At 35.8% G+C, this 13,494-nt stretch overlaps 1 protein-coding gene across 1 annotated transcript in view; it reads right to left on the bottom strand.

Moving 5' to 3' along the window:
- Positions 1–365: 365 nt before the first annotated feature.
- FBXO8 (F-box protein 8) overlaps positions 366–13,494 on the bottom strand; it is an 82,764-nt gene continuing 69,635 nt past the window's right edge. The window contains exons 4-6 of the mRNA XM_006864516.1: positions 6,362–6,480; positions 2,745–2,941; positions 366–999 (exon numbers count right to left, since the gene is read on the bottom strand). Coding sequence (XP_006864578.1) covers positions 812–999; positions 2,745–2,941; positions 6,362–6,480 — 504 coding nt within the window. The 3' untranslated portion in view covers positions 366–811. The remainder of the gene's footprint in view (positions 1,000–2,744; positions 2,942–6,361; positions 6,481–13,494) is intronic.

Below are 13,494 nucleotides of genomic sequence, written 5' to 3'. Positions count from 1 at the left end.
CAAGATGAGGAGAATAGTAAAATTTGACTCATTACTTCAGGTATAAATAAGAAAAGATTTACTACAGTTCTAACAACAGTCTGCTCTTAAGTATTTAAATGATAGGTTTTAACATTTTGCTATTTTAAATAGTTTAAGGGATTTGTCAAGACTTGACTAAACCAGAAATTTTAAAGAAATTTTAAGAATAAAAAGTTAAATGATACAAAAATAAATGCTTGTTTGCATGGTAATGTGGTAACAAATAAATACTCTTTTTAAATATCAAAGAAAAAGAAAGTCTGTTAGTCAGATTGGCACCTGCAGTCAGATTCAACTTTTAAAAGGACAATAATAATTTCAGATCAAATAAATTCAGAAGTCAGTTTGAGAGAAAAGGAAAAACTTTAGTTAAAACCTTTACAATAAAATAATTATGATTATAAATCTCTTTAGTTAAATATGTACACATTACATGGTGTTTTAAAAAAGAATGGAACTGGGTAAAGTTTTCCAGGCAAATCGAATGCACAATATGCCATCTTATAGAGTACAGCGTCAGTTTTACATTCTTAAATAGTTACGTCAGACAATGGCTCGGCTTTGTGCAAAACATGATACGCAAAATTAAGAAAAGTTCTGCAAAGTTCTTTAGTTCCCCAAGGAAATTACTAAAAAAGGAAGTAGTGAAAGAAAAAAAGGTTGTACACTCAAGCTTGATTGTGTACAGAAGCTAGAATGACCATCACTAATATACCTCCCATATCTGATAAATATGTCCTTGGGTAGTTTTAGTTTGAAGTTAAAAGTTGAAGTCCTAGCAATTGTGCTTTTATGCAGCCACATGGCCAATAAGGTAGATGTTGTCATAAAGGTGCCCTACAAAATCTTCACTAATGTTTTGAGCAGCACGACGAGTGTTTCGAATAAATTCTCTTTTTGACATTTTATTCTTCACATGAGGGCTAGTGAGGTCAATGGAAAGTAGAATCAGGGAGTAGCACAGTACATAAACTGCATCTAGAAGGAAAAAGAAACACTTCAAATTATTAGTTGGTTCACAAAAAGATATTCCCAATGATATTATATTGGGCAAAAATGTTCATACTTTCAAGAGATTGTGATCAGAGCGTAACTGAACATAGGTAATCTCACCCTGCCCAGTTTGCCTGCAACTTTCCCGGTATTAGCACTACAACTTCTGTGTCCTGGGAGACGCCTCAGTTCTGGGCAAATAGGATGGATAGCCACACTAACTGAACACCAAATTCAATGCTACTCAGAATTATGAAATTCAGTATGTATTTTCTTCAGTTAAAAAGAACTTTAAAGAGTTTATATTTAAAATACATTCTATATTTTAAAAACTCAAATTGACTTTATTCTCATGTTTGCTTTCAAATATGATATTCACCTATTTATAAAATACATTCATACTATCAATATATTCATCTTTCCATTCTAAAAAATATTTTATTTACGTAGACTGCTTTTACAGAAACCTAATTTAATTAAAGTCTAATAATAAAGCATTAAATTGGTACTAGAAAATTAAATAGAGATAATTTGTAAGATTATTGAACTAATATTCTCATTTGAGAAACGTATTCTAATGGTCTATAAATTTTACATAACAAATTTAAAAGTAAATCTTTGGAGAAAAGATTGCTACATCTGAACACCATGCATCAAGATAATTTTCTTCATTACATGCACTCAAGGTAATACTGGATGCTTAACACTTCAGTAGAATCACATGTCATGATGCTTGTTACTACCTCTGACAATTACTTGATCGTTAGTTGGCTACTCTTACGTTGTTTACATTTCAGAATCCTCTAGTCTTAAGAAAGCTAAGCAAATACTTGTTGCTGTTAGGTGTTGTTGAGTCGGATGGACTCATACTGACCATGTATAGGGCTTCTGAGTGTAAATTTTTGTGGGGGTAGAAAGCCTCATCTTTCATGGAGCAGCTGGTGGGTTTGGACTGCTGACTTCGTGGTAAGCAGTTCAGTGCTTATTCTACAAGTCACCTTATGACTTGTAAAGCATTATCAATTTTTGTAATCTCTGCTTAATAAAATAAGCACAATAGCAATTCTCATAAGAAGAGGTAAGTGAAGCTATTATCAAATGGAAAATATGTAGGAGACTCAGGCTGTACACATATATACACACATACTTACACAATGACGTCTATTTTAACTAAAAACAAACTTTAATAGAAAAATTCCAGGTACTGCCTCTACAATATGTGGATTAACAGATTTAGAAATAATTTTTCAAGTTTTCCATTAAACTAGCAAAAAAATATTCAAAGTTCAAAGAATAATTTAAAAGAATTTATATAGCTAAGTCTAACTTGGAATTCTGGTATGGCACTGTGAGTTAATGTGTTGGATTGCAAGGTTGGTTTGAACCACAAGGTTAGTGGTACAAGCTCACTAGCTGCTCCTCAGAAACCCTATGCAGGGTCGCTATTAGTCAGAACCAACACGAAGACACTTAACAACAGCAACAAGTCTAACTTTCTTCCTAAACATATTTACTACATAAAAAGCAATAGCTAAGACAACTAAAAGATATTCCTTCTAAACTCATATATATGATATATTCTGCAGAATCACTGCTACAACAAAGAAACAAGTATTAATAATTATCAGAAAAAATTTTTCCTCTTAGTGAGAAATATATCTCAGATTCTACTGTTTTAACCTAGTAGAAGAGCAGAAAGTAAGTACTTCATTTACTCTGTATATGCTTACCAGGACTAAGGCCAAGCTCTCGCATTAAATCAGGGTTACAAGCACAGAATCTATGTGAGAACTTTGTTATAAGAGTTTCAAGATATTCCCCACGCTCTTCAGGGGCATGGATATGACGAAAAAATTCTCTCAGTGCATTTGGCAAGAATTGATTTCTAAAATTATGCAATGTCACAAGGTCATCCAAGACATCTCTCCTAGTAGAAAGACAAACACACACAACTTTAGTTAGAAGTTCTCTAGTTTAAAAAAAAGAGTAGTGCTAAGAAAAATCATAAATTGTCACATTTGAATGAAAATACTTGGTAAAAAAACTGAATACGAGATCAGTTAATCCTAAAATTTAAAACATTTATAACAACCTAAGTATGATCATTAAAGAAATTAAACAATTTTTAAGTCTTTCATGTATATATTATAACATGAAAGGTAAAAAGAATCATTATAAAATGAACAAATGAATTTTGCAGAATTAAAAAACAGTATCTCCAAGGGTTGTTTTGGCTAAATCCATAAAGCAACATAATTCTTTAATTAGGTATTTTTGTGCAAACAAGCTACCTTCTACATCTGTTTGTCAACTGATCTGTCCCTCCAGTAGGTATTTTCCTTAAGTGCCCCATGCCTTTTTTTTTTGTTGTTGTTGTTTAATATGCTGTTATAATCAAAACATTATACTTTTAAAAAAATTTTTTATTGTTAATTATGTGATAGTTTACATGGAAGAACATTAGTTTTACATTCATTCTATCGTATATTGTTTCATTGCCATGGTTACAGTCCCCTCCATGCATCATCAACCAACCAAAGGGTATATATACATTACAAGCCTGCACCCCGATTGTCAGCACACAGCCCCTCCCCCTCTCTGGATCTAAAGTCCCCAACTGCTCTCCACGTCATCATCTCTGCCTCAGTCTCTGGTGTCACTGCTTCTCTGGGTAGGGTCCCGCTCTCTGCTCTTCTCCCTTGATAGTCCCAGGCCAGGGACCTCTGCTCCTAGATTGAAATGTTAATCACTCCTCCTTGCTATACAACATCTACCTTTACATTTCCAACCCTCACAATCAGTCCTGATAACAATTATTCACTATTGTATCACAAGAGATCTATCTGCATTTCATTTCATCAGTCCCGCCCAGACAGATTGGATACTACTCACTAGAGATTCTACCTTCCCCCATGCCTGCTGGAGCTAGGTTTCCTCTTGAAAGATTGTAAGCCAGTCACTTCTTGCCTTTGTAACCCACCCCATCCCCCATTTTGGGTAGCCAATGTCCAAGTTGCCCATCCCTGTCCAGCTGGTAAGAAGAGAGGGCATATGCACAAGAACACCCATACGTGCAGATAACACCCACTTGACCTGGCTTCAATGACTGGATGATCAGCACTCAACCAGAAGAAAATAGAAGAGGGGGAAAAAAAAAGAGTAATCTGATACAATTTGATGAACTTGACCTATACCTATGGATGCAGTAGCTCAAAAGAGGAAACAAATCCTTACAGTAAGGATCATTCCCACCCCCTCCAAACACTAACACTATACTTTTGATTATTAAGCTTTGTATAAATAAATAACTGAAAAATAAAAAGAATTATAATGTAAGAAAATACATTTTCCAGTCATTTATTAGAATAGTATGAGATTTGTTATTTTAAATATTTCAGTGACATCACAACACAGTATTATCCAAATATTTTGATGTCCATAATGTTGTTGTTAAGTGCCATCAAATCAGTTCTGACTCAGTTCCATAGTAGCATTGCATAGGGTTTCTAAGTAGCAACTGGTGGATTTGAACCTTGCAAATAGCACTCCAGTGCTTGTCCTACAGAGCCACACCAGAACTCCCAGAATTTAAGAGTACAAAATGACTACCAAAGTAAGAAAAAATACCGGGCATCATCTCTGTCTATATAAAACACTATAAATGTCACAGATTCAGAATTCTTAAGCTCACATAGGATACTTTCGCATTGTATAAATATATGCAGATATACACATATATCACTAGGATTTGTGGATTTATGACTATAATTTGTATTATTTTGTTTTTTTATATGGGCAATTTCAGAATTCAGAACTTCTAGATATCTAAAAAACAACGGACTTTTTTCTTTTTTTAATTTAATGCTTTTATTGTGAATTGAGTGATAGTTTACATAGGAGAACACTGGTTTTGCACTCATCCTATTATATTTTGTTTCATTCCAATTATTACAATTCCCTCCATGCATCATCATTCAACAGTATTTGTTTCTATTCCCTCTGTCTTTTTGTGGGTTTTTTTGATGTACACAAAAACACAGAGGAATATATAATCATCGAAACAACCAAAGGGCACATTCTACAAGCCTGCTTCCTGGTCGCCAGCACACAGCCTTTATCTTTCCATGAGTCTAGAGTCCTCAGCTGCTCTATCTCTCCATGCTCTCATCTCTGCCTGCCTCTATCTTTGGTGTCCCTGCTTCTCTTGTTAGGGTACCATATTCAGCTTAAGCTCAACTCTCTTAGGGTCCTCAGTTCCTGTAATGTAACATTAACTACTCCCCCTTTATATTACAAAACATCTACCTTTACAGTTGTGACAATCGTAATTAGTCATGATAACAATTACTCACTATTGAATCAAAAGAATCTTAGCCCCATCTCCTTTCAACAGACCCATCAAGACAAGACAAAAATTATTCAGCAGGGATTCTACCTTACCCCGCACACTCTGAAACTAAACTCCCTCTTGAAAACTTGTAAGACAGCCACTTCATGACTTTATAGGACCCCTCCCCCAACCCATTTTAGGTAGCCAATGTCTAGGTTTCCTGTCCCTATCAACCCTGTATACAGAGGGGATAGGCTTGATCCTATATGTGAAGACTCTTTCCCTCTTGGTTGGTATTTTGAGCTACTACATCCACCAAGTATAGATCAAGTTCATCAAATTGTAGCAATTTACATTTGCTTCCTTTATCAAATTTATTTATCTTCATCTAGTTGAGTTCTGGTCATCAAGCCACTGAAGCTAAGTCAAGTGGGTACTATATGTGAGTTTGGGCATTCTTGTGCATCTCCCCTGAGTTCATATTAGCTAGATGTGTCACTCTTAGCTTTAGCCCTCCGGGACTAGGTCAATATCCATGGGCTCAGGAGTTCCCAAGTCTCCCTAAAGTTTGGAGCAACCAGCCCTGCATTTTCTCTCTCTTATCTTTAGGTCAACAGGAATCTATTGACATGGTGGAACTCAGCCCACATCTTCATTACTGACTTTCCCCCATGTCCACTCAAACGCAGACCAACACTAAAACAAATTCATTTCATAATTAATTATCATGAAAAAGTGAAGGCTGAAGTTTCCAGAAAAAATTTTTATTTTGGTTTGCTATTCCAAAGATGTTGGGCTTCCACTTTTTTATGTGTGTAGTTGTTTTTAATTTTTTAACTTTTACAACGGCAATTTCTTAATCAGAAAGCTCAAGTTCACCATAGGTAAAATAATTTTTTTATGTCTTTATTCAGTTTTGCAACTTGATGGTTAATAAACAGTATAGTTACTAAAGTAAAACTCATTAAAAAAATTACTTAAATTTCTAATGAATACTTAATTATTATTTTTTTTTACCTTTCATCAAGATAGATTCTCAGTTTTTTCCAATTTAGTGTTCTTGTACAGTAGATAAACTTTGCTATTTCCTTTGGTGAATCATCTAGGATACCCTTGGACATAAAGTAGTTCACTCCCTAAGGTAGAAAGATAAATATATATATAAATAAAATTAGTCTTTATTTATAAGCTTTAACAACTAGGCAAGAGTGGAACAATAACTATAAATTCTTCCCAGTATGAATAGACATTTTATACCTTTAACATGCAAAATACAAGCTAATAGTTGAACTTAAATTATTATATATGGCTGATATTTTACATGCAATGAAAAGTAGGAAATTCAAAGTTAAAACTCCTAAAGAAATCGTAATTCAATTCTCTGGCTCATGTCAGCTAAAACTAACTATAAAGAAACATGGCAGTGGGGGTGGAGATGAAACTATTACAAAAGCTTTAAAATAAGCCTTTTAACCAACACTTCTTCAGCCAAATAGAAAATAAAACTTCTTGAAGCTCAGATACATATTCTAGTATAGTTTTCAAGGAAATAGTTTACTGAGATAAAAAACAATTTTTAAATGAAATACCAATGTAATTTTTCTCTAAAACGAATAATAATTAAAATAGGCACATCTCTACATTGCTTTATGGGTTATACATAGTTTTGCTTTAAGCATTCCTACATTCTGTAAAAATTTAGCTATAACACACATTGAGGCATAAGACAAAACAATTCGAATGTTTTTTATAGGATTTATCTTTGAATTTCCTTTTCTCTGCATGCAAAGTTTTCCAGAGAAGCATTACCATAATTTATACCTACTTTAGAGTTAAATCAACAACAACAAAACATCAACAACAAAATCAAATGCTGAAGCCAATGTTCTCTCATATCTGTATATGGAGATCACATTCAAAAAATGCCTTATGTGGATTTGAATGTGTGATTATTGAAATAAAAGGCAGGTGTGTTTATTTCAACTAGCAGTTATCCAGATATATGCATTCCCATGAATGCTTCTGTCTGGATAATAGCATATTGTGTGCAGTTAATTACTAGAGAAAATGATGTTTATATACATGCAACATACTATTCGCACACATAAATTCCTTCCGCATTTCTTTACTTTACACTTACATAGTATTCAGAAGTACTGCACACATTAAAAATTCAAAGAGTTGGAAGAATTCTTATGAAATACTCAAGATAGCAAATTACTCAAACTATTACTTTCTCATATTAATTGCATTAGTACAAAAGCAATGCTAAGGCACTGGGGGAAAAAAGTATATAAAGAAGAGCAGAGAGTAAAAACTTGTCAACTCAATCTTAAATCATATTTGATACTGAATCCTGGATACAGGGGCTAGAACACATTACATGATCAAAATGAAAAGCCAAAAAAATTATTTGGAATGAGGCTCTCAACAATTGCTTGAGGGGGCAGGAACTAGATAGAGCAATAGTCATGCCTGTTTCCATCCTTTCCTCCGTTAGTTTGAATAACTGAGAGTTGACTGTATATTTACTTGGCTGTCCTGCTTAAAAAATGAAAACATTTCAGAAGTATTTCCAATGCTTAATTTTAATCTAAATGATTTAAAGATAAAGGAATGACAATGAAGTATTACAGATCTGTAATTCACACCTACTTGTAATAAATATGTAAAAGGTATAAAGCTAAGTTAATATACTTTAAACATGTTTTAAATAAATACTAACATGAGACATTAAATTATTATAGAATTCTCTAATTGTATGATATGTACCACTTGAGTATTATTTGATGTGACTAACTTGCCAATTAACAGTATTTATCCAGTCCTGGTGTGGTGCTGTGGGCTAATGCTTCAGACTGCAAAGTCATTTGAATTACAAGGTTGGTGGTTCAAGCTCACCAGCTGCTCCTTGGAAACCCTACACAGGGTCACTACGGGTCAAAATCGACTTGGTGGCACTTAATAACAACCACAACAACACCTCAGGTGTGGCACTCTAGGATGAGCAATTGACAGCTAACCACAAGGTCAACAGTTCAAACCTATCAGATGCACTCAGAAACCCTATACAGGGTTGCTCTGACTCAGAACTAACTGGAAGGTACTTAACAACATCTCAGGTGCATCATAGAAATATATACTGCTGACCATTTCCTTTTTCATGGAATATATGTTTTAAGAATTTAATACCTGAGCTAATTTAAGTTCTTCAAAATCAATCAGATATGGCTACTACAAGAACACGAAAGTTGTTCTCTGGAGAGCCATTAAAACAAGCAATCAAGTCCCTACAGGACAAACCCCTCTTTTATGACTAAGAGTACATAAGCAGGCATGAAAGCTTGCTGGTCACCACGTTGGCCCACTGGTGAGTGGAAGAGGGGGAAAGGTAGCAATGAAGAAATGGGCTGAGTTTGACCATGTTACACAGCCTCCTGTTGACCTGGAGATGGTAGAAAGAAGAGGAAGGGCTGGTTGGTCAGAAGAGTGGTGAGAGCTGGGGATTCCTGAACCCATGGATAAGGACTTAGCCATGGAGGGCTAGAGCTGAGAGTGAAGCATCCAGCTAGCAGATATGAAGTGAGGGGAGATTCACAAGAATGCCCAAACTTGCAGATAGTACCCATTTGATTTAGCCTCGATGGCTTGACAAACAGAATTCTACTACAGGAAGAGAAAAAAACAATTTTTGATAAAGGAAACAAGCGTAAATTGCTACAATTTGATGAACTTATACTTATGGATGTAGTAGCTCAAAATACCAACTGAGAGGGAAGGAGTTTTCACATCAAGGATCAAACCTAGTCCCTCTGTATACAGGGTTGACAGGGACAGGAAACCTAGACATTGGCTACCTAAAATGGGTGGGAGGAGGGGGCCTATAAAGACATGAAGTGGCTTTCTTACAAGTTTTCAAGAGGGAGTTTAGTTTCAGAGTGTGTGGGGGAAGGTAGAGTCCCCACTGAATAGTTTTCATCTTGTCTAGGTGAGTCTGTTGAAGGGAGATGGGGATAAGATTCTTAAGATTCAATACTGAGTAACTGTTATCATGAGTAATTGCAACGATCACAACTCTAAAGGTCAAAGTTCTGTAACAAAAAGGGGGGAGTAGTTAATTTTACCGTCCAGGAACAGAGGCTCCTGGGACCGTCAAGGGAGAAGAACATGAGTGGAATGTGGGTCCCTATCCAGAGAAGCAGTCAACCAGAGATGGAGGCAGAGATGAGGACATGGAGAGAGAGAGGAGCTGAGGACTCTAGACTCATAGAAAGAGAAAGATTGAGTGCTGACAGCCAAGAGGTAGGCTTGCAGTATGCACCCTTTGGTTGTTTAAATTATTATATATTCCTGAGTGTTTTTGTGTTGTTGTTGTTAAGTGCTGCCGAGTCAGTTCTGACCCATAGTGACCCTGTACAGGGTTTCCGAGGCTGTAAATCTTTACGGGAGCAGAAAGCCTCACCTTTCTTCCACGGAGCAGCTGGTAGTTTTTGAACTGCTGACCTTAAGGCTTGCAGTTCAATTCATAACCACTATGCTACCAGAGCTCCATCCCCTAAAAAACAAACAAAACAAAACAAAGGGAATAGAAGTAAATACTGTAGAATGATGATGCACAGAGGGGATTGTAATCATTGCAGTGAAACGATGAGTGTAAAATTGATGTGCTCTCATGTAAATTATCACTCCATTCACAATTAAAACAAACCCCAATCAGATATAAAGGAGTAGGTGTAAACACAGATGAACAAGTTTAAAGTCAATGTTGAAAACTGGCAGCACAACTTAAAATACGTCTACTTTGTTGGTTTTATGAGGGAAAGAAAGCATCAAGGTCAAGCCTGGGATTCTCCTATGGAGAAAAATTACATTAGAAGGAATGTGAAAATGAATGATAAATAGAAAAAGGCAAGGAACTAGATTATAAATGCCTTCAATAAGCAAACTGGCACACATCTGAATACTTATCATTTATGTAAACAATGAAATACCAAAATGACCAGAACATGAGATCTTTTGAAAAAACTGACCATTTCTTAAATAACTGCTAATTTTGACTTTTAATAAAGTTTTGAAAGGAAAGAGAAAGGTCCTTAGATCACAGAGCATTTACTCTGTGTAATTACACAGAGTAATTACTCAAAATTAATTAGTCTTAGTAGTGTGTTGTCAGCAGTATGATTATTTACGTGTGGAGAAGGGTGCCTCACAGGCAAAAGAAATAATGAGCATTGATATCAATCAATATTAATATAGAGACCTGGTGGAACGCTCGCTGTAGGATAAGCACTAGACTGGTAACTACACGATCAGCAGTTCTAATCCACCAGCTACTATTGGAAACCCTAAACAGGGTTGCCATGAATTGGAACTGAGTTGATGGCACTGAACAACATCAGAAACATTAACATAAATAACATTTCCAGAAATAGAAATGTTGCCCCTCACTACAGTCTACATTGTATTCTTGGCATAGCGCTGAAGGATAAATTCTAGACAAAGTCCATGGTTCAAAACTCACCAGCCGCTCCTCAGAAACCCTATACAGGGTCACTGTGAGTTGGAACTGACTTGGTGGCACTTAACAATGATAATATACATAATTTAATATTTTGTTTTTGTTATGTGCTGTTTAGTCAATTTTTACGTAAAAGCATTCCCATGTAACAGAGGAGAATTGTCCCCTAAGATTTGTTAGGCTGTAATTTTTATGGGAGCAGATTGCCAGGTCTTTCTCCATGGAGCCTCTGGGTGGCTTCAAACTGCCAAACTTTTAGTTAGCAGCTTAATCGCTGTGCTACCAGGGCTCCTTCATAATTCACTACTAAAGTGTCCAGTTCTGGATGTTACATGAAGCATATTGACAAAGTCTCGGTAGAAATGCAGCTTTCTGTTTCCACAAAGATTTACAGCCTCAAAAATCCTATTTAGGGTTGCTATGAGTCAGAAACAACTCGGTTGCACTTAACAAACAACAACAACACACTGACAAATTACAACTCTGGCTATAAAAAATCTGAAAGAGAATGTTACAAGGAGAAATGAATAGACTTAAAGTGTGTAATTCAAGTGAACATATGAAATTCTTCTGGGGGGGTCACAGACCACTTTGAGTATAATCAAAGCTATAAACATTTCTAGAGTAATACATATACACATTTAAAAAGTAGGAATTAAATGGGTAAAGCCCATAGAAGGAATCCCTATACTAGATAATGGGTATTAGTTATACACGAACGTTAGTGCAACATAAGGAAGGACATGCTTGCAACTACAACTAATTGTGTTGTTCAAAAGCCCACTGATTAAAAAGGGTTTGATTTTTTTTTTTTTTTTTTTTAATTTCCTGGTTACATTTCTAAAACAAGCTTACAGTTAGGACTTATTACTACGTACCTTAATTGCTGAAAATTATAACTTTATTATATAAACTTTTAGAATTATTACAGCCATAGTGTGGTTCCTCCAGCAGCATTTTAATGTGGAGATAATGCGAAGACCTTTTTATCCAATAGCTCTGAGATAAAGCATGATGACATTGGTCCTGTAAGGGACTGCTCCACAGCATAAAAGTGGACTCTTGTCAGCGAAAAGGAAATTAGCAGTTCACATTGATTTTATATATATAAAAGTTTTAGAGGACTGTAACAGTGGATAGTGGGATAATATATTTATATTATGAAAATATACTTTATAGATATTGTTGCTGTTGTTGTTGATTGCCCTTGAATCTACTCCCAACTCACTGTGACTCCATGTGTTACAGGGTAGAAGTACTCCATAGGATTTTCTTGTCTGTAATCTTTACAGACAGGAGCCCTGGTGGTGATGTAGGATAAACACTGGACTGCTAACTGCAAGGCCAGCAGTTCAAACCAACCAGCTTCTTCATGGGAAAGAGATGAGGGAGGCTTTCTGTTCCTGTAAAGATTTTCAGTCTTGGAAACTTCATAAAGGGTTGCTATGAGTTGGAATTAACTTGATGGTAGTTTTTTTTTTTTTTTTTTTTTTTTAAATCTTTATAGAAGCAGCAAATTGTCAGGCCTACTTTCTTTAGAGCTGTTGGGTGGGTCTGAACCACTAACCTTTAGGTTAGCAGCTAACTGTGCCCTTCAGGGTCTGTTTATAGGTATTCCGTCTTATGTCTGATAGCATAGTGGGTTACAAGTTGGACTGCTAACTGGAGCAGTTAGTAGTCAGAATCTACCAGATGCTCTGCAGGAGAAAGATGAGGCTTTCTGTTCGCCTAAAGATTTACAGCCTCAGAAAACCTATACAGAGTTGCTACAAGTTGGAACTGACTCCATGGCATACGACAACCACCACCACTGTGTGTCTTTGGAAAATAACATTGTTGTTGTAGTTAAGTGCCATAGAGTTGGTTCCAATCCATAGCGACCCTGTATAGGGTTTATGAGGAGCAACAGGTGAGCTTGAACCACCGACCTTGCAATTCAAATGGCTTTGCAGTCTGGCACACTAATCCACAGTAACACACCAGGGAAAATAACATACTGGGTAATAATGCTAGAAGATACTATAAACCTTAAATTTCTTAGTAATTTGATATTTTAAAAATGATGAATGAATCATGTGAATCTGTTTCCATAACCACGTGGCACTGTAGGATCAGCACTAGACTGTGAACCACAGATAGGCAGTTCAAACCCACCAGCTGACCCTCAGAAATCCTATACAAGGTAGCTATGAGATGGAACAAACTTGACGACACTAAACAACAACATATATACATCAGTTTTAGTAGCTTTTCTAAAAGCTGATTAAAAGATATTAAAAATGCCTACATTTTTATTTTAAAATCTATTAAGGGCAAAGTACTATATGCAAGGTACTCAGTGAGAGATACTGAGTGGAGAGATGAGTATCCATGTACTCTAGGAAGAAGGAATAAAGAACTACTTCCAAATATTTAGTCACTGAAAACCTTATAAATAGCAGCGAAACACTGTCAGATATAGTGCCCAAAAATGAGCCCTTCAGGTTGGAAGGCACTCAAAATGCAACTGGGGAAGAGCTGCCTCCTCGAAGTAGAGGTGACTATGATGACGTGAATGGAGTAAAGACCATGGGAGAAAAGCCAGTGGGACCTTCATCAGCTGATGGGGCACAATTCAAAATAAAGAGAAACA

The sequence above is a fragment of the Chrysochloris asiatica genome, unplaced genomic scaffold, assembly GCF_000296735.1.
Source record: "Chrysochloris asiatica unplaced genomic scaffold, ChrAsi1.0 scaffold00066, whole genome shotgun sequence".
Classification (NCBI taxonomy): domain Eukaryota; kingdom Metazoa; phylum Chordata; class Mammalia; order Afrosoricida; family Chrysochloridae; genus Chrysochloris; species Chrysochloris asiatica.
Note: the sequence above shows the minus strand (reverse complement) of the source record. Positions and strands in the feature narration are given on the sequence as shown.